Raw genomic sequence first — 25,304 nt, forward strand, 5'->3', positions numbered from 1 at the left:
GCCCTGCTAGAGGGGTTTGGATGATGAGGACAGCCAGCCTGAAGGCATTGAAAATGTTGAGCTCTGCCTCTTCAGCCCTAAAATATAATGTGGAGATCATCCAACTTTAAACATAGCCTGCATGAGAGGGTCCCATGATTCACCAGCAGGGGTTCAGTCCAAGCCTAGGGCAACACCCATTTAGACTGAGCTGATGTTCATTCAGTAGCCAGAGGTCTATACTCTAGGTATGTGCTATATTCAGTCCTACAGTGCAGACAGAGAAGGATTAGAAGCAAGGATGAAAGTCACAAGCAGGAAAAGGTCAAGATCACAAGCATCTTTTTGTACTCAAAATAACTTTTATTTTCCCATTTTTAGTACAAATACAGATCCTATCAGTTGCTGTGAGATCATGGAGCTTCAGACCAGCATCCACCCACAGATTCAAAGATAAGCAAAGGCAACTGTCATGACCCCAGTGGAGAATAAAAGCTCTTGGGCATGTCTCCTCTGGTCTGGCCGTGAGTTGTTGAGCTCTTCCCTATTGGCCTATCATCTCTCTGGGTTCAATTGTTAGCATTGCATCCAGCTGCCAGGCATGTGCCCATGAAAAGGCAATACATCCCCTCGCTGTGTCAGAGTGGTGGACATTTTACAATGCCCAGGCTACACGGGGGCCTGCAGTGCTCAATATCTCAGACCATAGTAACTGCAGCATGTGATGCACAGCCCCACAGCCGTTCGTAGCTCTAAGATGAGCTCCAGGGCCAGGACAATTGATGGAGTAAAGCGCTCACTGGTTCCTGTCACTCCCCGGGAAGCTGCTCTTCCTCTCCCTCCGTCAGGCTTGTGGAGGTGGCAGCTGGCAGAGGTAGAGCTGTCAGTCATCAGGGGATGGGGTCAATCCTGGTCCCCAGCAAATTCTTGAGGAGGTGTGATGTTAATTTACCTCTGTCACTGTCTCCAGAGTAGAGGTAAATCCCACTCTCTCTGGCAACAGCTGGATTGCACCAGTCCTTCCCTCCTCCTCTCAACCCAGGGCAACCGGGAACTCTGGCAGCTCCTCTTTCCTCCAGTGAATTTTCAATCACTTCTCTCTTAAAAGACTGAATTCCCAGGACATAGGGAGGCAGCTGCCTCCTCCGAAGGGCCTGCTCCAGGGTACAAGCACCTCACTCACTCCATTGTCCTACTTCTCTCCGAAGCGCCCACAAATCAGGTACCAGCGGGCACCATTCAGGAACCCTAGCATTTGAGACTAGAATAAAATGAGACACTCAATGATAGACATGACGGTGATGGGTAGTAGAGACAGCTGTCACAAGTGACCCAGCTGCTGTTCCATGTAACAGCAATGGGAGTGAGTATCTGGGGTTCAGAGGCACTGCAGGCTTCCTCACAAACTGACCAAGGGGTGCGGGGAAGAGAGCTGTCCTGAAAATGTTCCTCCCCCGCTGCTCCAATCACATCCAATGCAGCTGGAAAGGGCTGGAGAGGACAGTGGTCTATTTCCAGGCCACCCTTTGCCACTGACAAAGGGCCCAGCAGTGCCATGTTGTTAATAAAAGGAAGTGGGAGGCTGAAAACCCGGCACAGTTCCAATTTTTTTATTAACATTTCAAACCAAAATAATCTGATATGATCACAAGTCCCAGGAAACACCCACGGCACCATGAAAATGGAATGTGGTTTTTATCAAACATAACCAAAGTAGATTGTAAAATAAAAGTTGCAAAGACTCTTGTGTGACACCTTCGGCTCGGGGAGGAGGCTACAGTGGAACATGGCCCCACAGGGCCTCTCCGAGGAAGGGCTTCCACGCCTTTCTGCAGCATTCTTCAATCCCTCCTCGTCTCCAACCTGCACAAAACACCTGGGGGATACTGGACACCAGGATTAGTTCAACCAAAGCCTGCAGGAGCCAGTTCTCCCTGTTAAAGCCCCCTCTACTTTCTCTCCCCAGACCCTGAATGCTGCAGATTCAGCTACTTCTCAGGCCCCATTCTGCTGCTGTGCTCTCCCAGCACAGCTGAGAGATGCCAGGCCCACCACCATCCCTTTGTGAGAGAGGGAAAAGTGTCACAGGCAGAGCGTGAATGGAACAGAGGTTCTATAAGCTGAGGCAGAGCAGAAGCCAGCAATTCACTAGTTTTCAATGTAGAAATGGGAGCCAGCTTGGGAAGAGCAGTCCCTAGGAGCAGCACCTCCTGCAAGGACTGGGGTTGGCTGTGCCTGCAGCTTTGAGGGCGCTCTGCTCTCAGGTCAGAGCCAACAGGCAGGGTACCTACACAGTGCTTGGTGGTGCTCGCAGAGCCCTGCTGCCCACCCAGTCCATGGGCACAGAGCGCGCTCCCAGGTGCAATAGCTGCACTAGCAGCAGAGGGGTGTGCACAGCCCAGTCCGCACTGGGCCTTTACAGATCACCATATTACAAACATGGCTCCTTAAATATATTAAATTAAAAGAACAGCAGCACCTCAGTACACAGGAGCCCAAAGCACGGCCGAGTCATTTGCATTCCCAGCTATTGCACCCACATGCAACACCCTGAGGCAACGGATGGGGCTGCTCCCCACACTCTCTGCTTTGGGATGTCAGGCACATCTCTGCCCCTCACACTCCCAACTCCACCGGGCCAGGTCTGAGCAGAAGTGCTCTTAGCTGCTAGAACCACAGGTGCTAAACTCCACTGTGTCACAGGGCATCTCACACCTGGGAGAGGGGGAAACACTAGAACCAGCGTTTGCACTCCCCTATTGCATGCACATGGCAGACGGGCTCAGCAAGTGCATGAGCGAGGCCGCTCTCTGTCCATGGGTAGGACACCCAGAGGCAGTGCAGTGAGTGGGCAGCCCCCTCCCCTTGGGAATGACAGAGAGGGACAGTACCGTGCTGCGAGGGATGGGCAATTCTCTGTCCCACAACTGAGAGTGAAGGGCACAGCGCAGGGAGGCAATTCCACAAACATGCAAATGTGTCAGATATTTTTATCTTACATTCAAATTTCCTTTTAAAACAAAATCTGATACAAAAATAGATACATTTGCAAAGTGATTTCTTAGCCAAAAGGAGGCTCCACCTGTCTGTTGCTATGGCAAGGAGGGGAGGGAGTTCCTCTGCATGGCACAACACCACAGCCGAAGCAAGCAGCCTCGAGGAGGTTAGGGTTCAAGCTGTAGCCCCCCCACCCTCGAGCTGCAGCCATACATGGGATTTGCCACAAAAAAAGACTGTACACCATTTTCCAGTGGAGAGAGTCCTGTGCAGATAGAAGTGCAGCCCCTGATTCATTCTGAGCAGATGTTTCTGTGGGGCTGCAGTGAATGATTTCACTCAGATGTGTGACACTGGGGGGGGGGAGGGAGGGAGGAGGTCCCAACCTCAGGCCACTTAGTGAGACAAAGCAATACACTTATTCCTAGGCTCCAAAGCATGCAGAGGCAGCTACTGCACCAGAAGCAGCTTCCTGCTCCCTAGCCAATCAGCAGCAAACACTCACCTCTTCCTGCTGGGTCATCACTGCTATGACATCATTTCCACAGTGGCAGGAAGGGCTCTGCTAGCAATAAATAGAGCAAGCAAAGGGAGGACAATGTGAAGGGCAGGAAAGCAGCAGGTCCTGATGAGAAAAGGGCACAGCTTCCCACTTCAGGTATCTAGAGAGCCCCCCCTCTCCTAGTACATGGGGGGGAGAGGGCGCAGGATAAGGTGCTCAGTCCAAGAACATAACACAGCGGTTGGAGAAGTAGTCCAGCTAAATTGACCTACCAGGTTTCCTCCACATACAGGTGATAAGAGATTGGGGCTGGGAACCTCAAGAGACACTGGAGGGGAGTCACCTGTAGAACTCAAGCCTTGGCTGGCCTGGCCCAACAGCGCGTTCCAAAGGAACAAAACGAAGAAAGTCTGGGTTAAGGCAGCTTGTAACGCTCCTGCTTTGGCAACACCCAATGCAAGGATATGTTTTGGTGGGGTTGTGGCCTCTAACCTCTCCATCCATGCCCCTTTTCTCCCAGTACACTCTGTCATACCCCTGCAGGGAAGGGAGAGCTAGACCCAGTGTGTCTCACCCAGCTCCAAGCATGGCTTACATTCAGGTAAAGCTTTTTGCTTTGTAATTTGAGAGGCACGCAGATTGTAGACTGGAGACGAGATACGGAACAATAACAAAAAGGCCAAAGCTGGCACAAGCAGCCCTAAGAGCAAGAAGGAAATCAGGCTGCCCCTCAGACCTATGCAAGAAGATTGCAAAGTGACCCAGTGTATTTTGCTTCCTCTGTAAAACTCTTTCAGTTCTGCAGGCTTCAGCCCTAGCTGGGGCTCAGGCCTAGCTTGAACGGCTGATCATCTCCTTGCTATCGTCATGGGCCCCTCCATCCGTCACTGCCTCGCTCGTCTTTAGCACCTTGCCTGGTCCTTTACTCAGTGCATTGTCCTTCGTCAGCTCCGAGGCTAGCAGTGAGGTGACAGCACAGCCAGCTGTTCTCTTTGCTGCAAGAGAAGAGACGGTGAGAAATAGTTCAGAGAAACCCCGTACAAGCTCATTCTGGCATGGCTCACAACCCTCTAGTGCCGGCTGCTCAGAGACGTGATCTGGCAGGACCGGGGAGAGCAGGCTCAGAGGCATGGCGGGTGATGTACTGACACAACCCCCCCAAAATGCTTGTTCAATGCTCCTGAAGCATTTTGTGTCCCTAAAGCATCAGGAGATCCTTCACAAAGGGCCTACACCCACATGGCACGCAGCGTTTGAAGGCTGAACACCAAGAAATGAAGGGAACCAATTAAGAGGTCAGAATGGGGAAGTGCAGTATGGGATAGCCAGGAGTACAGTGATGCGTTTAAGTAAAGGAAAATCTCATCTGAATTTCAGAGCACACTTCCTGACAGTAACATCTGTGAGGCTGTGGGACAGACTCCCACAGAAAAGTGTGGGAGCCCCAGCACTTGGGACATTTATAAGTAGACTGTACAATACCCTGCAAAATGTAGTATACAAAATCATGCTACAGGGTCAGTTACCATGGTGATAGGCTCTTTAGAAAGGAGTATAATACTTCTACACTGGCTTGGCAAAGAAGAGGAGGCTAGATGAGAGCTAGAAGATGACCTGCTGAGTCCACAAAATCTACTTAGCACAGTGTAGGCACTTGGGTGGCTGAGGGCTGGAGCCAGACCATTCAGTGCACGTCTTCTCGGACTTATCTGCTTCTGTGGTGGTAGCCCAATAAAGCCACTACCCAGTTTTTGTCCCAGAAGGTAAATAGTGGGAGGGGACATCTATCCGGAGTTAAAAATCCCAGATTCAGAACCTCAGAGCGCTGAAGGTCCTCTCCACACACTAGCATGGAGACTTCAGAGAACAGAACTGACCTCCAAGGATAGGATCATCACCGAACAAGCAGCTCCCCATCCCTTGAGGCTGGGCACAGAACTTTAGAGCTCCCTACGGGGGCACAGTGCTCCCAGCAGAGAAGGGAGGCAGGCAAGACACAAGGCCAAAGGGAGAATGCTGGCCCCACTAGATACTGCTAGGAGACGATCGCACCCCTCAAAATCATTTCATGGTCTTTTATGCTACATGGGCATAGCAGGCAAATGGAGAAGCCACAGTGCCTTCCCGTTGCAGGTGAGCCACGGTGTCACAGTAACAAAACTCTCACACAGCACTTATCCCTTAAGATGTTTCTTTACAGCTTAAGGCCTGAGCTCATCCAGAATATGATGCTCCAAGCTTCCTTAGGATCTCATTTGAGGCTCAGCCAAACAAACAGCCCTGAATTAGGGCAGCAACTATGTCCTGCTGGGGGCTCCCCCAGGCTCCAGGGCAATGAATGGCTGAGGCTGGGGCACAGTATTCACATGGGGAGGACAATGCACCAACAAACAGCATTGACATGCATGGATGGCTGGTGACTCCTGCCTTTGGGGAGATGACGCTGGTCCCTTCCCCCAAGATTCTCCTCCCCTCGTGCCTGTGCCCATTGTCTGCTCTCTGAGCCAATGCCTGTCCCAGCTGATGCTGAGTCAGGCTCGTCCCTGCCCAGGTCCGCTCAGCAGCACAGCCTCAGGAACGTGTTTCCATTGGGCCGAGTGATCAGCCTGGTGCTTTGGCCTGTCCCGCAGCCGCAGTTCCAATCTCTCTAGCAGCAGCTAGGGGCATGCCTGGGCTTAGCCCCCAGGCAGTTGGGGGGTCCTAGGAAACTCCCCCTCTCTCCTGCAAGGAAAGCTGGGGCAGAGGTGGCCCCTCTGCGTAAGGGGGTTAGAGCTGTGGGCACCTGGGCAGCGCAGCCCACCCTGCCAGGGACAGGGGAAAGAGACGCCCCCTGTGCTCTCCATGAGTGAGTCACAGGCAGGTCAGCACCACGCGGGGTGGGGGAGGCGAGGCCATCAGCTGAGTAACCACTGGGAGCAGTGGCCACAGGAGCAGGAGAGGCTCTGAGGGAAGTGCTCAGCGCTGGCTGGCGCCTCTGCCTCCAGGTGACTTGGGGGAGCAACAGGGCTTCAGCCACCATCATCCCCCCAGCATTGTCTCCTGGTGGTTTTGCCCCCCACCCGAGGTCCCCCTTGTGAAGAGGCGTGGGTGGGTGGGACCTCAAGGGAGTTGGCGAAACTATCTGGAGACAACACCGCTGCTGGGGGATGGTGGTGGCCACAGCTCAGCTGCTCCCCAAGTCATCTGGAGGCAGAGGCAGCGAGCAGCGTTGAGCGCTTCCCTCAGCGCCTCTCCTGCTCCTCTCATGGCGGCTGCTCCCAGCGGTAACTCAGCTGGTGACCTCGGCTCCCCCCATCCTGTGCGGTCCTGACCTGCCCATGACTTACTGCCTGCCAGGAGCCTGGGAGCACAGAGGGTGGAGGGGGCAGCTCTTCCCCCTCTCACTGGCAGGGTGGGCTGCTCCCTTCCCACAGCTCTACCCTCCTTCGCACAGAGGGACCGCCCCCACCCCAACTTTCCTAAGCCCAGGCAAGCCCCTGGCTGCTGCTGGGAGGATCAATCCGAGCTGTGGCTGAAGGACTGGCCGAAGCCTGGGGCAGAGCAGGGAGGTGGAGCATGGGTGGAGCAGGAGCTTCTGCTTGGGAAGGCTTAGCCTTCCCCAGCCTATTATACCCACTGCCTATGCTGACATGCAAGTTCAGAGCTCCTAAGGCTGAACAGCCACACACACAGGCCAACTCTTACACATCCTAACAACAGGTGCACACACTTTGGTGTGCAAACACACAGGAACTCTGTAGAAGTCATGCACACAATTAGATGCTCTCGTGCACTACATGCCGTAGCATACAGCCGAGCAGACACGCTGTGGCACACACGTAAATACACACCATGCACACATATATTCATGTAGCGGTCTACATGCAGGCACTTTCTCAGGCCTGAATGTCTTGAAGGAAATCTGTTTGAGAGGAGAATGCAGAAGCAAGGGGATACACACAGGAATACAAAGCAGCAGCTGAGTTGCTGCCTGGAGACACTAGTCACAGGGAGAGTTAACTCTTTACAGACAGAAAAAACTGAGCCATTTCTGATATGCAGCTACCCATGCAGCCTCTGGAAAGTGAGCTCCAAGCACCAAGAACAAACATGCAACAGCATGCAAAGGAGACATGTGACAGGCAAGCACAGTACTTAACTACAGCTCCCAATTGGAGGCTCCCTGCATGTGGCTTAACCCTTTTATTAGGGTCCTGCTAACTACCTATCTTCAGTACAAACACTCACACCAAGCTCATCCTGTGTCAGCACCCCAGGCCCCTGCCTGCACCTTACTTACAGAGCCCCCTCCTCTACAGCCTCTGGCTTCCCCCAGCTACAGACTGCCTGGAGTGCCCCTGGCCCTAGGTGCTTATTCCTATCCAGGACCCTCACTTCCTGTCTGCACCCACCTTCTCCCTAGATCCTCACCTGCCCACGCCCACACCCTGCAGCCCTAAACTAAGGAGACAGCCCCTCCCACACCCCCAAGAGATGGAGCTACACAGACCTAACATCTAGTGTAGACAGCGCTAGTTTGAGGAAGAATTCTTCCATCAACCTAGGTACCGCCTCTTGGGGAGGTGGATTATCTACCCCCATGGGAGAATCCCCCCTGCTGTGCCGCTAAGTGTACACAAGTCCTGAATTACCTGCACCCATGGTCAAGGACTTACTGCCATCAATCCCTTAGCTCACTGCCTACATCACCATCTTGAAGGCAACCTCATCACAATCTCCACACCCAATCTGCTGTGTATACCCAATCTTACGGGCGTATACCTGAGCTTCTTAAGGAGCAAAGCTTATGCCTATGCTTGGAGAGCTCCTATGGGGGTAGCGGGGAAGGAAGAGAAGGTGAATAACTGAAGCAGGGAAAGGGCAGACAGAGGTGTCAGCTGGTTGCACTCTCGTATAATGAGTCAGGAGCACGGGACATGCCAGCAGGAAAGGAGAGGAATGAGGAGAGAGACAGCAAGAAAAAAACCTGCTGTGGCCAAACCCTGAGAGCAAGGTGACCTGGCAAGCCCAGTTCCATGGGCCAGTCCCAGTCCAAAAAAGGCAACCAGGGTGGGCCATGTTTTAGTGAGGAAAGTGAAAGGAAGAACCAGTGCAAGATTCAAGCACTTCCAAAGTTACCATTAAAAAGGCCCATTTCAATCCACTTCTGGGATAGTGCAGGACCCACAGTCTCAGGCTGCATGTGTCTCAGACTCCTCTTCTAACCCTCCCTGCCTGCGGCACACAAGGAGTTACACACACACACACACACACACACAATGAGAGTTGTGGAGAGGAGAACAACATGCCCATGTGTTACCCGCTCAGGTGTATCCTCCTCCACCTCACAGAGTGACAGGAGAGAGTCTGGCGAGAGGAAATAAGAGAGGCACCAGTCAGATCTCACTAAGAACACCCCTTCAGCCCCAAGCCAGATGACACAGATAGTACCAGCTGCCTTCCCACTGCTACCAGGATCTCCCAGCCATTTGAAGCAAGACCTGCTGGGTTCCACATCCTGTCTGAACCAGGCTTTGTACCTCCAACCATTCAAGATGGCTCAGGCTGTGTACGGCCAGTTCAAGCCTTGGAGTTTTCTGGACACTCATTCATAAACACCAAAACGGGAAGTGAAGGAACGTGTGCCACAATCTAGTGATGAATGCTTATACCGCAGTGTCTTGAGAAAGCAGGCACATGTGTCAGAGAGAGGGAGACAGCACAAGTGGTTCTGCTGGGACGCCGGATCCAGACCTGCTGCTGGGGACAGGCATGACAGAACCCCAAAATGCTCATCGGAGTCTCCTGGCCATGTGGGAGCCCTCCAGCCTCCAAACAGAGTTCTCATAGCTAACACAATGGCAGAGTCAATCTTGATTTCAAACCTATCTTAGCATCTCCCTTCCCTTCCCCCCCACAGGGTCTGCAGCCCAGACACCGGAAAAGACTCTTCCAGAGAATGAGGCAAGAAGGCTGGAGCCTGTATCCAGTACACCCACTGTGACCGCCAGCAGGTGATCCCCCTGCCCATCTCTCTCTCTCTCTCTCTCACACACACACACACACACACACAACCCCCCCCCCCCCACCTACCTACCTCCTGGGAGGTTCTCTCTTTCTCTCTCCTCTCCCCCCCACACCTGTCCCCTATGTCCCCTGACAGGTTCTCACATACATAGATCCCCATCCAGTCAGGTTCTCTCTCTCCTCCTCTCCCAAGTTTCTCAAGAACTCTACTTCCTGAGGACCCGGATTTTAGCAGTAATTCTCCCCGGTCCTGCCACCAGTTCAGCTATGCTGCTGATGGCTGTGCTTGGAGCCCTAGTGCAGGCAATATTCCAGGAGCTTCCAGTGGTTTCCCAGTGTCAGGTAACCCTACTTTGAGCAGCAAAGGCTTGCAGCACAGCTATAGGGTCACCCTAGCAGAGCTGACCCCGTCTGTTGAAGAAGAGCAGCTCCTTGGGTTTCTCCCAGTTCCAACAGAAACGTCCCCAGCAGCTCTGCAAAGGATCAGTTGAGCATTCAGGGCCACTCGGCTATTCCTGCCGCCAACCAGAGAAACTACAGACTTTCGCCATGGACCCCAGAAAACCTGTGCTGGGGAGTGGAGTGATGGCATCTGCGGGCTGGTGGGGAAGGAATCATGACCCTGTACTAACAGGTTCCCCACCTTTATCAAGGAGGGTCATCTTTCTCTCTGCCATCAGCAGCAAGGCAGTATAGACAGACACTGGCTAACAAGGAGGCAAGAGGCAGCTTCTCCACCCCAAATGCTGAGGCACTGTCTTGCCTGAGGAAGGCAGGGCCAAACCCTGCACGCAGGCCAGCACAGGTACACCACTGCCCCCTTGTGTGGGGACATGGCCTGGGAGGTAGGAGCCAGACAGCAGGCTTGGCTGGAGGAGGCAGGATTCCAGATGGTTTTCTTTAGTATCTTAATTCTACCCTTATTCTAGGAACAGATGGCCTGCGTGACGCCAAGACTACAGAAAAGAAGACCAGTTGAGTCACTCAAGCCACAAACCAACCCTGAATCATCGTGTTAAAACCATGACTACAGGACAATTGCACAGTCACAGTGCAGGAGGACACTGGGCTATTGTGTGCACACATCCTGCCAACTGCAGTGGCTTGCACTCCTTTCTGAACAAACTGGCTGGAACAATCCCCCTTGCTGACCTGCTCCCTCCCCACAATGAGGCCTTTAAGCTAGTAAGCGTAGCCCCAGAGGCCTGTCGGCTTTTCCATTCCTTTACATTCTAGCAAGGAGCTACTAGTGCCTCTGAATAGAGACAGCTGCCTCCAAGGGAACAGAGAGTCAAAGATCAGAGATGAGATTTACACACAGTTCTTCAGCTGCTGCAATGAGCGTGGCTGAGGAATGATATGGGGTCAGGAAATGCCCTAACAGCTCACATGGTGGTGCGAGGAGCACAATATGTCCCAGTGCGAGGGCACTGGGAGTGCTATTGAAGTACATTAAGTTTAGGACAGGAGATTTACGGAACAAATGGAAATGCAGCACAGAGAGTCGTAAATAACCCCTGGAAATGAAGACCAATAAGTAAGTTCCCCCCCCACCCCCACCCCAGATACAAGCTACTGAGACTCCTGTCAGAGATGCAAACAGGCAAATGAGGTCCCAGCCCTGAGTATTTCTGCATACTACAGCATTATACAGGAAACATCCCTACTACAGAGAGCAGAAGAGGGAAAATCCAGCCAAAACCCAAGGAAAACCCTTGATAACATGCAGCCTTTAAACACAGAACACTAAGCAATACATATCACAGCCAAGCCTACACTGCCCCTTCGCAATGGCTTACCCCCACTGCTCCCTGTAAGACCACTCCCACAGGTACTTCCTAAGCCCCCTCCTGCAAGGTTTGAAAAACAATCAAGGGAGTCGGATGATAGCATTTACACAGGCCTACGTTCCTCTGATGCAGCGGCCACATCCTCTGCAGAACCCCAGACTATCTATCCACTAATGCTGACCCAGATCTGCTACTCTCATTCCTCAGTCTTGCCTGGAAATGTGAGGCCGGCTGCATCACTACATTCTGTCCTTAGTTCCCAAACTCTCCTACGGCATAAGGCACAATTCTAACACCCTGCAGACAGGGAGGAGCATTCCCTTCCGGTTCTTACAGGAGCTGAAAGAGAAACGTGCCCCCTTCTCAAAAAAAATCCAAAGTGCCCTGTGCAGGAAGCAGCTGGTGTCATAGGAAGCTGATTGCCAGATGGGAATTCCCTGCCTGAAATCCAGTGAGCATGCTCAGAAAGAGCAAGTGTATGGTGTGTGTGGGGAGTCCTGGGTGCAGGGGTGGGGCACGCTGCATCATGGAATGGCACATGGGAAGCTGAGGTGGGCACTACTGCATTGTGGGACACTATACCGATAGGCCCTGTCAGTGCATCCACCCATGCCCATTTGGTTATGGATTCCGTGACTTTAACAGATCTCCATGACTTCTTCAGCTTCAGCCCCGGTGCTCCCACTGCCAGACCCACTGTGACCATAACCTGACTTTGTACTTTTTCCCATGACTGTTCTGTGAATTTTGCTGAATTTTACCGTGACAAAATCACATCCATGCCCAGGGTCATACCTTCATACTTCTCAGCAGTCATAGCCTTTTCCCCTTTCCTCACTTACCCATGATCACCAAGCACTCCCCAAGTACATCGAACTCTTTTCTACATTGCCTGGTCCTTCCGAAAGTTACCATTGCACTGCTCTCTCAAGTGTCTCAACTCCATGGGATTTTCTTGCCTAGTCTACCCTCTGGAGCCTTCATTTGTTGATGGTTCCCCCTAAGCCCATGGAGTTGATATCTACAACCCTGTCCTGTCCTTTGCTCTGAAGTCTGCTGGTTCCATAGGACATTGCTCTCTCTTCTGCACCTGGTGCTCCCTCATGTACAATTGCAAACTGCAGACCTGAAATTCACAAGTCCCACACATATCCCCTCTACTCAGTTCAAGAGCTTGAAATCTCAGCAGATACTTCTCAGCTGCTCTCAGCACAGGAGACTAATTTCTCCTTCTCCCTCACATTCAAAGCTGCTGCAGATCTGCCACCTCTCCAATAATTTTAACCGTTTTCTCCACTCAGTTACCCCTTCTTTACCCTTCCCATTTTTCAGATAAGGAGTGGAAATTGCTTTTTCCCTTCTATCCCCTCCCTTTTTCATCATACCAGGACCTCAGGGTTGACCATTCCTCTTTCCTGAGATTCATCCACAGCTATACAGGGATCTCTGGTTCCTTCCTGTCATAATTCTGCTTCTACCTCTGTCTGTGGAGACAGCGCCTCCTCTGTCTTCAGACCCTCCTCTATGGCAGCCCACAGGGGTTAAATTCTTGGCCGCCTGCTTTTATCTGTAGTGAGAAACCTTAGCTATTACTTCAGGCTGATTGAACTGAATTGAACTCAACACCTCTAACGTGCCCTCACTGGCTATCTGCTTGCCTGACTCAGTGAAGCTGTGGCTTCATCTCAGCTTCCTTTCCCTTACGTCCGCTCAGAAGTGACTCTGCTGGACAACAGAAGTCTTCTCAAACCCAACAGCATCTCCTCTCTCCCCACTCAACTCAGACGTTCTTTCTCAGTAACTATGATGTCATTCTCGATTCAACTTTCCTTCTCCTCCCACATCTGTCTGCCACCATTTTGCAGGCCTTCAAGTCCTCTGCTTGGATAACTGTAGCTTCCTTCTTTACAGCTTCCACAGGTCCTATATGCTCAGACTCCAGTACACCCAGAACACACTGCTATTGGTACACTCTCAAACAAAGCAGTACAGCTCCAGGCAGCCATTCTCAAATAATTATCTTGCAGTCCAGTTGTTTCTGAATCTGCTTCAGTTTGCCTCCATATTTAAAAACTGCCCACGAAAACCTCATTGTCCCACTCTCTATTCCTCTCTTCTCCCATCCCCTCATGCTTCTATAGCATTAGCCTCCTCCTTTCCACTCTCTGGCTGCTCTCGGTACTCTGCAGCACCTGCTATCTGGATCTATTCTCCTTGTACTTCACCACTGCATCAACTCTCCAGATCTTCTCAAATCTCCGCCTGTGAACATGCCTATAATCCTCTCCCATCTCTACCCAGCCATTTTCATTTAACAGTGCAGTTGTATTTCACCACGCCCACATGAAAGTAGAGTCATCACTGTACAGTCAGGAGAAGTTCCACAGCTTAACCCGTCATTCTGGTGATGTGCTGCAAAAAGCATTTGGGAACACACAGACAGATTGAAAGACACAGTATACAAACAATACTTGTTAGCCATTACTGAGAAAAACCATTCAGGAAAAGTTGAAAAGGATTAGACATGCAAAGGAGCAGCATCTACAGTAACACTAGTTAACAGTGCTGTGAATTTTCTCTTCAGGGTTTTAGTTGATCATCAGCTGGGGTCAGGAAGGAAAAACATTGCACAATGAAGTGTCTTATGTGGGTTTTTACTCTGGCCTCTGAAGCAGCTGGCATTGGCCACTGTTGGAGGCAAGATATTGAGCCACAAGGACTGATGGGAATTGTCATACCAGACCAGACAATTACCTTCTGGGCGAGGGAACTGTGTCAAGCAATGCTTACCCTGGCGAGGTCCTCTCTTCCTCCGGAACGCTGCTCCTGACTGCAGGGCCTCCAGCAAGCTGTCCATCACCCCTGTCTCATCACCCTCTGCAAGGAAAACAGGAAATCAAATGGGGACATATAATGTGCTCCGCCAACTTCTACCACCTCTGGTCCTCTATCACCACGTGCTTCTGCTCATGGGGAACAACAGTCACACACATGGGAAGAGTGGGTGTGTGGGGCAACTCTCTCTCTCTTTCCCCTCCCCTGTAAGGGGAGCAGACAAAGAACACTCCATGCCTTTCCCTGCTTCCCAACAGGTGGGAGGAGCAGGGAAAAAAACCTCCCTTTCTCTTCCCTTTCTGGGGGTGGAGAAAAGAACCGCCTCTTCTTCTCCCTCTACACGCACTGGGGAAGGGAGGAGAACACCCCAACACACTGAAGAAGAAAAGTACTGCTTTCCCCCCCACCAAGCACAGACCAGGAAGGTGCTGGCCTCTCTGGAATCCCCCATTCTGCAAAGAGGCTGGGGAGATGGGTTAGGGCACAGAACTCAAGGGGAATACCCTCCTTTCCCCACAGAGAAGCTGATTGCCAAAGGATTAGGGAAATGGGTTGCAGGGAAAACTTTTGAGGTCACTGCCAGCAGCAAAATAACCCAGCAGGCTGGGGCCTTTGAGAGAATGGAAAGTTTCAGAGAACATGCCAGAAAGGCCATCAGAGAATCAACTTCTCCTCCGCCTCCCCTTTTTCAGGCATTCTTCCCAGGTCTGCTTGGCTCACTTGTTTTCCTGGTCCTCTCTTTTTAGAGTCTCCGATTATTAGTGCCATCCACTCTCCTCTAATCTCCTTCTCACTCTCTCTACAGTTCTCTGGCCCTAAGGAGATTAACCTGGCCTCAGCTGCTCTCCTTCCCTAGCAACAACCATGTCACTGTGCTCAAAGAGCATTTGCCAGCAGAGGCACATGTAGCACCTGTGTAACAGAGGCCATGCAGCACCACTGCCCCCTCCTGTCCAACAGGTAACCCTGACCCAGGACCCAAACAGAAGACACACACCTGAGTCTTTCCCTCCACTGCTGAGCATAAAGCTCCTGCAGAGCATCCTATCCCAACTGGAGGAAGCCCTGGGAAAGCCCCACATTCTACTCCCAGGGAGAAGGGGTGTTCGGCAAGCACAGAGAACAGTCCCAGGACTCTTAGGCGGAGTGCAGAGACACCCCACCATCCCCCACTGAGAGGACCAAGGGCAGTGTAGCAGTAGCTGTAGTTTTTAAAGGGTTCTAGAAATAAAGCCCTGAGTGAAGTCAAATGGTCTTCTCTGAATCAGTTGGCAGTTTCCCATGCACCCAGCATCTGGGGATTTAACGGGCATCAGCAATCCCTTTCACTCCAGGACGGAGACCTTGGAGGTATGCATTTAAGGAGGAGAGACCAGGAGATGCCCTCACACTATCCTGCCTCATAGCTGTGCATAACAAGAGGGGGAAGTGAACTTGGGAAAGTCCTCTGCATTCTCCCACTGCCCCCCTTGCAGTCAGTGGGGCACTGAATGAGTTAAAATGCATGAGTACTCTGCAAATCTGTTTCCATGACAACAGCTCTCAATGAAACCTAAATCTATAAAATCACATTAGAACATCTGTCAGTGCTTCTGTGTGCTCCAGACACGCTGCCCACAGCGCCACCTGCTGGCAGAAACAACTCACTGTGCCTGACCTACATTCTCAACACCCCCCAGCAGCTGGCTAACCCTGCCCAGTTTCCAGAAAAAATTGCCAACCCCAAACTAAGCTGCAAATGAAAGGAGAGGCACTACTATGCTGGGATGCGAACCACGGGGCTTGTGTGGCTACCAGGCCTCTAAAGCTGGTCTGAGGTGTCTAGGCAGGAGAAGCCTGCAGCTTAGGGATACAAGAACACACAGCACTAGTCACAGGGCTGGGTGGGTTCTAGGATGAGCACAGCACTGATCACTGTGACTCAGCCACTTAGTAACAGCCTGCAGGGATGGCAGAGAATCATTATCAATGGCTCACTTCATTAGGGCCAGCTGCTGAGCCACTGCTCTCACTCACAAAGCCAGCCCTGGATATGAATCTTGCTAAATGTTGCTGCCTTGAACATTCCCTTTCTGGGGAGGAGACAGTGATGGCAGTAGGAAGTCATCACCAATTAAAGCCGGATTCTTCTGGTTTCCCAGCTCTTTATCAACCTGCTTCTAGGTGTGGCTATGACACACAGACTTCGCTGCTGTTCAGTGCCCACATCAGGGGGAGACTGAATGGCAGTCCAGTAGGTACCTTGCCTATCTCCAGCACGGCTATTCGCTGAACCTAGATAAGCCAAAATAGGGTCCTAGGTAAGAGGTACCTGGTTTAAGTTGACTCCAGACTAGACAACAAGAAAACTGGAAGGTAGGGGAAGCATACTGAGGAACTGACTATTCCAGTCTGATCTAATACCCACCCTCCAGCTCAGTGTTTCAGTCCACTGCTGCTCCTGGACTTCCAGTCATCCACAGAAACCTAAGTGCCCTTTATCATTTTCAGCTGTCCCACAAACTGCAGCCTTTCCTCAGTGAAATGGCCCTCTCCATCATCCATGCTTTTGTGATCTGCAGGATGGACCAGTGTAACAGGTGGAGGCTTCAGCTGGCATAAAACATTGCTCTATGGCTCCCAGGCCAATTCCTTGGGATGGGCTGAATGGCAATCTCAGCAAAGGGCCAGCCTTTGGAATATGCTCCCTCTTAAAAGCTAACGTCAGCCAGGGTTTCATAGGCTAGGGGAGTCTACACAACTCATTGTTTAAACTGACATCCTCTGAGCCAGAAGCTGGGAAGGAATCTATTCCTGCAGGGGTGAGGCCAGTAGTGATATGTACAGTATAAAACTGAATACGTGTCAGGGGGCTGGAGTATTGGGACAGGCACAGCATTAACTGGTGAGGGGAGGTGGAAAGGGTTCCTGGGACAGGCACAACACTAACTGGTGAGGAGGGGTGTACAGAGATGCACACAACACTATTTTGGGGGGAGGGATGGGATCTCTTGGGGCATACGCAGGACTAGCTTTGCATGGACTCCAGACTGCTCAGGGCCTGGGCTATCCATTGCACTAATCACTGAGACCTTGGGACTGAATTGTTGCAATACACACCCACAAACATGGGGGCCTCTGAGCCTTGGGGTGATGGTGAATGCCACAGTTGTTTACAGAATCTTTTCCGGCACAACACTGACAGCATAACCTTCTATGAACATACTCCTCTGCTCCTGAAGTCAGAGGCTCTTGTGATATGACTTGAGCACTGCTTGAGAGTTTTGTTGAGCCACTTGGTCCTTGAGAGAAAGAGCTGCACAGGAACCTCTCCCATCCAGTCACGGGAAGGGAAGAAAGCAACAAGGCGAGCCCTGAAAAATGCCTTACTCACGTCCCACCTCTTCCACTGCTCGGGTTGAAGAGGAAGAAGGGGTTGGGAGGACTCTCACCAGCAGCAGCCCTAGAAACCTCCAGCAGCTACAAGAGCCAGGGAAATCCAAAGAGGTCAAGATTGAAGGCAGATGTGAAAGGAACATGCTCTTGTTGCTTGGCACAGGCCTCTGGCCTGGCCTCCCACTTCTGCAAACTGAAACGCGCCCGGTGGGGCGGGGGGAGATGGAGATGGAATGCATTAACTTGTACATTTGCTTATTTTAACAATTTCCTCCTCCTGCAATTCTCAAATGAGATCAAACTTACTATAGTTCAAGCATTCAGCTGCTGCAATGCTACATTCCTGGGCCTCCCCAGGGACAGTGCACAGATTGCATCCCAACTCCATAGCAAAGGCAGCAGATAGGAGCAAAGGGACCAACCAACAGGGAACACCCCATGAACTTAGAGGGAAACACAACACACAGCCTCTCTAGGGCGCCCAGGGGACTGCAAGAGAAAATGGCCAGGAAAGAAACCTAGCAGCAACCCAGAGAAACAAAGAGCAGCCTGCTGTCCATCACCGTATCCCCTCAAACCCAGGGCTCAAACAGCCCATCTTCTTTGGAGGGCAAGAGGGAGAGAAAGGAGGAGGAGAGGGCATGACAGTGTTACAGATGAAACAGTTGGCTAAAAGTAAATAAAAGATTGAGCTTGGGAAGATGCTGAGGTGGGGTGAGGATCCCTCTCGGATGAGAGTAGGAGCTGGGGCACAGTTAACTCTGGAAGTCACTGAACACACGCTTAGAGGATTGGCCAATTTGTCTGGGGAAAGACACCCTGAGATCTCATGGCTCATTAATTCATCTCAGTGAGAGTTCACACTCTTATCAATACAAGCTCTGTGACAGGACTGTCCTGCTTGAAAAAACAAAGGAATAGGGACTGGGAAGGAATGTGAGTGAGCCTGTGGGGCATTTTACTGCATTTGAGTTCCCACAAGCAGGAGGAGGGGATAAGTTTCAGGAAATGGAGAGAGAGGCAGGAAATCAATGGAAAGGGCTGTAACCGAGTCCATATGTTGTAACAAAGGAATGTGTCTGGTAGCACAGAGCAGAAAGTGCTTGTTAATGAGGAAGCCCCTGCTGTGGGGACAGCACAAAGTGCTCCTAGAGAGGGGAATTATTTCTTGGGCTAGGGCACTTAACAGAAAATCTTGCCTGAACCTCTTGGTTCACAGACTGGCCACTCTGGGTATGGAATAAAGGTTTGCAGGTCAGGTGGGAAAGGAGTGAAGAACAAGAAGGCAGATGGTCACTGTAAAAGGCAAATGGCCACTGCAGACAGGGTCACAACTGCATCTCAGGGGCTAGGGCTGTGCCTGGCCTAGCAACATATGTCAATGACCCTGTAATTAGCCATCTCATTAATAGCCTCATGTAAACAGATCATCTAGCAGAGGGTCAAGGAAATAGCTGGTGATATATGTACTGTATTACACAGCGGGGAAAAAAACTAGAAGAAGCACCAATGAAAGAGAAGAATGAGGGGGGATTTGATAGCAGCCTTTAAATACTTGAAAGGGGGTTCCAGGAAGGATGGAGCTAGGCTGTTCTCAGTGGTAGTAGATGACAGAACAAGGAGCAATGGTCTCAAGTTGCAGTGAGGGAGGTTGGATATTAGGAAAAGAATTTTCACTAGGAGGGTGGTGAAGCACTGGAATGGGTTACCTAGGGAGGTGGTGGAATCTCCTTCTGTAGAGGTTTTTAAGCTGCGGCTTGACAAAGCTCTGGTTGGGATGAGGTTAGTTCTGCTTTGAGCAGGAGGTTGGACTAGATTACCTCCTGAGGTCCCTTCCAACTCTAATCTTCTATGATTCTATGAAAAGGTCTGAGGATTCATTTTGGCATAGTAAAACAAAGATGGGGACTCCTTGTTTATTTTTAACAAAGGCAGCCAACAGGATTTATGGCTGTGTCAAAACGGACATAAGAAATTAAATTGCATTCCCAGGAGGCGGTTCTCAAACTGTGGCCCACAGAGCCCTTCCTGCTGCTTTGTCGCTTTAAGTGTTCTGAGAGCCAAGCAGCAGAGTGAGGTGGGGGTGGCACAATGGCCTTGGAGGTTATTGCTCCCTTACAAAATGGTCAGCAGAATCATTCCACCAGCAGTACTACGTGCAGTCCGGGATACTTTATTAAATGGGCACACAACAGTTCTGGAGAAGGCCCAGCAAATGGTTACTAACATATCAGCAGTCTGGATATCCACAGCTAAGAAGACAGGCTGGGGATCTTAGTCTTCACAGTTTGGAGAATAGGTGTCTAGGGGAAGGAGGAGAATCTTATTGCTGTGTGTAAAGTACAGTGAGATCCTCTCTGGAGATGAAGGGGAGGAGGCAAGAGAGAGATCAGAGCTCTTTTTCATTTACCTACCAGATGTCCCAAGAGACAGAATGGAGTGACAGAGCATGAGGCAGGAATACAGGAATTCCTTCCCTTTTTGTTCAAGGCCTCTCCATATGTCACACAATTTGCCACATTTTACATAGGTGGTAAGCTCCTCAGGGCAGGCTCATTCTCTTTGGTCTGTGAAATGAAGAACTTTGCACTGCGATGGGGATGTATAAATCAGAATAAACCCAACACCAAAGTCTAATGCACTGTGCTGCTGCTGGAAGCTAAGGCGTTCACACAGACATACATTCACTTTGCCTAGTCAAAGTACCTCTCCATGTGCTGAGCCGTCTCCATTACGGAGACCCCAACCAGGGGCTCACAGCTATTTCCCTTTTCTCTTGCACCTTACAACCCATACTATTGCTACAGCTTTGCATTCAGACCAGAACCTCTGCTGCCCCTCACTTATCAACATACTGCCTCTAGTACCTGCATTCATGTCTATCAGCTGCTCTCTCTTCTGCTGCTTCTCCAGTCTTTCCTTCTCAGCCTTCTCCTTGGCCAATTTAGCTCGGCGCATCTTCTCTTCTGTCTCACGCCGCTTTTGATTCTCCTTGACAGCTTGCTGCAAGTGAGAAAAACAGCTATTTGGGAAGTGGCTGATGGTGCAAAGGTCTGCGTGGGGCTTACTATACAGACACAGTTACCTCCCAATGGGATAGGATAAGAAAATATCATGTGAGGGCTGGGTGCACAGGATAGAATGCTCTGAGCTAAGTGGCAAGATAAGGAAAGGTCCTTTGCTCACCAGAAACATGTTCCTGAAATTTTGGAGATCCATGAAGAACTCCTCAATGGACATCTTCTTGGGGTCAAACAGGAAGTACTGGCCCAGCTCCTTAAAGAGGTTCTCCATGTTGGAGTGCATCATTTGCAGCTTGTTATACTGCTCCTGAGCATCCTTGATAAAGATGTGAAATCTGACAGTCAAGGATTACAATCAGCTGCTCTGAAACGGTGAGGGATAATTTTGGGGCATGCACAGGCTATCTGCTTCATCAATGGGCTCTTCTCCAGCTTGCACGATTCCTCTAACAGCACAGACAGCTCCACCTCCAAACGCAGTGATCCCCAGCATACTCCAATGGGTGCACCCCACTATCCTCTGCTCAAGAAGAGGTTCAGTGTCTTGTGTTAAGGGGGGAGGAGGAAGGGATAGTGGGACTATGCAAATCAATTTAAAGCCAATTAGAAAAATCAGAACCCTTCCTATACCCACTCCATTCAGTGGATTTCCCAGGGCACACTCCTGCCAGGGATCCCCTTACAAAGTGAGACCTTATAACGCAGCAGTGCTGCTCCTTCCCTATGGCCCACACCACCACAGTGTCGTGGGAGACAACACATCCACATCCCAAACCCATGCAACTCACCAGAATCCCCTCAGCCAGAACAGACTTCCTTGTCAGCCTGACCAGCACCTAACAATGTACCCAGGGTTCTCCTTGCCTGCATCTGAGCACTCTTGTCCACAAAACACATGCAAATACAACATATCTACACCCCAATTCTGCCCCTCCACGGTAGCATGGGCGTATTCTCATTCATGGCAGATGCCAAGTACCATCTCCCACCTCACAAAACACTGGACTTCCTTTGCCTGTGGTAGCAGCTTCCCAAGACAATGTAACATACTAGGTACTCCCCTCAGTAGACATGTACCCAGCATTCCAACCGTCACCACATGGTGCACAGAGAATCCTACTGTCTGTGGCACATGCCTGCATACCAACTTCCAGCAAACCCAAAGAGTACCAAGGATCTGTGGCATACAGCCAAGTATCAAGCACATGACTGCACAAAGCACTGGAGATCCCCTTGCACACAGCATCCAAGGACCTAGAAGATAGTGGAGATTCCCCTGCTGATGGTATAGGGTGTCTAAACAATGAATCAGGGATCCCCTCAGTCATGCATGAACACGCCTTCTTCCACAGGACACCCCATGTGCTAGCCTCCCACAACCTTGCAGTGCACTGGAGATTCCTTCTACCCTAACACATGCCCACGTACAGGCCCCTCTTTCTAAGAGATAAAAAGGATATGGTCATTTTTTCCACAAATTTGTCCTTCTCGTCTGTGACAGCGGGGAAATTCTCAACATCACGCTGCACGTCTGAAATCTGTTTCTTCATCTGATCCAAATTCTTCTGTAAATTCTCAGCGGAGACTGAAATAGAGAGATAGATAAAGATGGAATAGGATGTTTCCAACATACACATCAAAATTGAGACCTTGTCCACTATGGGATTTTAAACACCACTGTAGTTGCTTAACCTAGTTTGAAAGCAAGCCATGCTCCACCAGTACAATGGTGCTGTGCCAGTACTGACAAGACCTAAGCTCCCTGGGACCCCAGGCAACAGTTCATACCATAAACATGGCTCTATTTACTCATGGACGGTGTCAGCTCAGGTGTAGGGCAAAGCTGACTTGTTTTCTATACCCAGCACATAAATGTCTCCAGCATTCTACGTATGGATCACTCCTCTTCCCCTTTCCAACTGGCCACAAGCAAGGGATGATAGGCCAGATCCTTGGCCCCACATTGCTGCCTTTGTGTCATTCTTGTAACACAAAGGGGCCATATACAGGCTGTCTGTGAATTTTCCCAGCATAGAGGCTCTACATCATCCTTTCCAGCCCCCGGCGTAGGACAGCCTCTGTGGTTCAGTGATTTCTGGCTGCCAGAACAGTCCCTTTGGGTCACAGATAGCTTGGTGCAACTTGTAGCAGCTCTCGGGCTGAACTAGAATTGGGGATCTACAAAGATAACATAAAACCACTTTTGCCTCTCTCCCCACCAAACACAGTGCACTGAAGCTCCCCAAACAGACATTAGAAACTGGGTGTGTGTTTATATTAGAATTTCTATTGTATGTGTGTCAGAAGAGAGCTCGAGAGCTGAAGAGGAATATGTGATCAATACCAAGAAAGAGAGACGCTGAAAGGCTGGTTAGGGAATGCAGAACTGGAAGGGGGACCAGGACCCCAGGCACTCTGCTGAGAGCTTCCATTCCTGCTCTGTGAAGGAAGGATACATCCGCAGTCTGCATCCTGCTGCTCCCCTCTCTATTTCCTTCTTCCTTGGACACTGACTCAACACAGCCAGCTCTCCACACAGGACAAACAATAGATATGACAACTGGAGGACAGATGCCTGGGAGTACTGGGAGCTTCCCCCACTATACTGCACAGCACAGCCCTACTATTCAGTCCACATCTCTCTTGCCATACCAAGAAAACCACCTACCACTGGGAATTAGCTTCAGACTCAAAAGCAACCTCTTGGCCTGACATCCATTTATACAGAAACAAAAACTGTCTTTGTTCCACCTGCTCCAGAACCAATCTCCCATTCCCACTCATATCCAGAGACAACCCTCCACCCTCCCAAAACAAGATCAACATCTCCTCCATGTAACCCAATCCCACCTTTCACCTATTTTGACATCTCCTTCTGTAACACTCTCTGCCCACACTACAATGAGAAATACCTCGGCTGGCTTTCTCCACATGGATGAGCTCATCAAGGAACTTCATTATGTCCGGGTACTTCTGCTCACACAGATCAGCCAGGAAGTGCAGCAATGTTAACTTCTGATCACTGGACTTCGTATCTCGGAGCTGGTAATGAGAAAATTGGCTATGAGAATGGGATGGTGCAGAGAGTACTTGAAACTAGCCACAGTGGTTTGCTGCCCACACACAGATGCCTGGAGGTTTTCCTGGGTGATAAACACAGATGAAGCAATTCCCTGACCTGCCCTGGAAAAAAAACACTCACCTTGCAGAGGAAACTAATGTTGAAGCCAAAGGCACCAGCATTCCTGGAGCCTGCATTCATGTAGTTGCCCACAAGTAGGGTGATCTCCAGCAGGTTGGAAAAGCTCTGACTTTTGCGCACTTCCTCACAGGCTGCTGTTACTGAGACAATCTCAGGCTTGATGTTCTCCACCTGCTCATTAAACTGCAGCTTGAAGAGGATGGCGTTGAGACGGGGCCGCAGACGGGACACTGAGCTAATCTGAGAAGGAAGGGGACAGGAATAGTGTCACACACAGGGGGCAGGGAACACAAGATGGTCCGAGGAGGAAAGGGGACAGGAAAGGAAACCTACTTATCACTGACTGTAGCTCTTTGCAGATCCACTCTCTAGAACAGGTGTGTTCTATCAAATGCGGCTCCACGCATTGTATGGGGCGCCAAAAAGTTTTTACTTTCAAATGTGAAATTGACAAGCAGCCACTGAAATTGATGGATCAGCGTGAATTTTTGGTGGAGGGTAAGGTAAATGTGGCTCTTTGCGGTATCTATAGCTATTTTTGGGCTCTTCATCTCTGACTGGTTGGCCACCCTGCTCTAGAAGTTGTGTGCTATGCCTTGCGAGTCCCCAAACCATTTAAGTGCAATTAACCATAGAAGACAAACACATTGATCTTCAGTTAAACATTAGGTACATTAGATTGTTTTAATTGAGGCTGTAATGCCCACATGCCTAACCGTACTCAGTTCCACTCCATGTATGCAAAATCTAATTCTAGGCCACAAAGATGAGGGGAAAATGGGTAAGCAAGTGTAGCTCTGTAGAGTAAATACATGTGGAGAACTTCAATTACTGGTCGGTAAATTGCCCTTCTGGCACATACAACTGCCACTGCAGATTCCCACTCCAACGCCACTATTCCAGAAAGCATGAACACAGGCCCCGAAGTCCTTCTGGCTTCAAGCACACGAAGGCCAGGCTTCAGTGCTTTCCTGAATAGGGCTGTTTTCCCAAATCGGAGTCTAACATCTTAACAAGTAGCAGCAATGAATCTGCGGCAGGGTTACCCAGAAGTGTGTATTTAAACAGAGACAGAAGGGTTGGCCGCCCAAGGTGAGCATCAAATCTGGATCCAATCTCAAGAGACCATACCTGAACATAGCCATGAGCCAGGACAGCTCATTGACACTTGAAACCCCATCTAACGTAACATAGATGAATGCAGATAGTTACTGATCAAAGGCTGCTTATTGCTTGGCCTTGTTCCCTTCTTATGACAACCAGGACGATTTATTAAACTGTTTAGTTATGGCCCAATAGTAGCTTCATGTCCAGTTTGTGAAGCCTACCTGTCCAAGGGTATCATGTGGGCTTGGAAAAAAATCCAGAAGGGAAATGGCCTGGGATGAAACTTACATTATCTTGGTCAGGAATGGACTCAAACAGATCATCCATGAGACTAGGGAGGGTCAAGTTCAAATCCCAAACACTAGATGGCTTACAGATTGGTGGGTATACAGGCAAAAGACCCTTTGGAAATAGTTTCACTGGGTGAGCAATGACAGAATTACCATCCACTGCGGAACAATAAGTCATTCTAGAGACTAAATGTACCT

At 50.4% G+C, this 25,304-nt stretch overlaps 1 protein-coding gene across 3 annotated transcripts in view; it reads right to left on the minus strand.

The window, feature by feature from the left end:
- Positions 1-1,568: 1,568 nt before the first annotated feature.
- Positions 1,569-25,304, minus strand: part of DIAPH1 (diaphanous related formin 1) — a 162,569-nt gene continuing 138,833 nt past the window's right edge. For 2 of the 3 annotated variants that reach the window (XM_067566946.1, XM_067566945.1), the window contains 7 exons: positions 23,710-23,949; positions 23,420-23,549; positions 21,966-22,092; positions 20,671-20,833; positions 20,352-20,487; positions 14,065-14,151; positions 1,569-4,473 (listed from right to left, as the gene is read on the minus strand). In XM_067566946.1, the coding sequence (XP_067423047.1) occupies positions 4,310-4,473; positions 14,065-14,151; positions 20,352-20,487; positions 20,671-20,833; positions 21,966-22,092; positions 23,420-23,549; positions 23,710-23,949 (1,047 nt within the window). In that variant the 3' untranslated portion in view covers positions 1,569-4,309. Of the gene's footprint in view, positions 4,474-8,777; positions 8,825-14,064; positions 14,152-20,351; positions 20,488-20,670; positions 20,834-21,965; positions 22,093-23,419; positions 23,550-23,709; positions 23,950-25,304 lie in introns of all 3 variants that reach the window. The other variant, XM_067566947.1, reaches the window with a different exon arrangement.

This window comes from Emydura macquarii, unplaced genomic scaffold (genome assembly GCF_026122565.2).
Source record: "Emydura macquarii macquarii isolate MOO-44397 ecotype Brisbane River unplaced genomic scaffold, CSIRO-AGI_Emac_v2 contig_2768, whole genome shotgun sequence".
NCBI classification, from domain to species: Eukaryota; Metazoa; Chordata; order Testudines; family Chelidae; genus Emydura; species Emydura macquarii.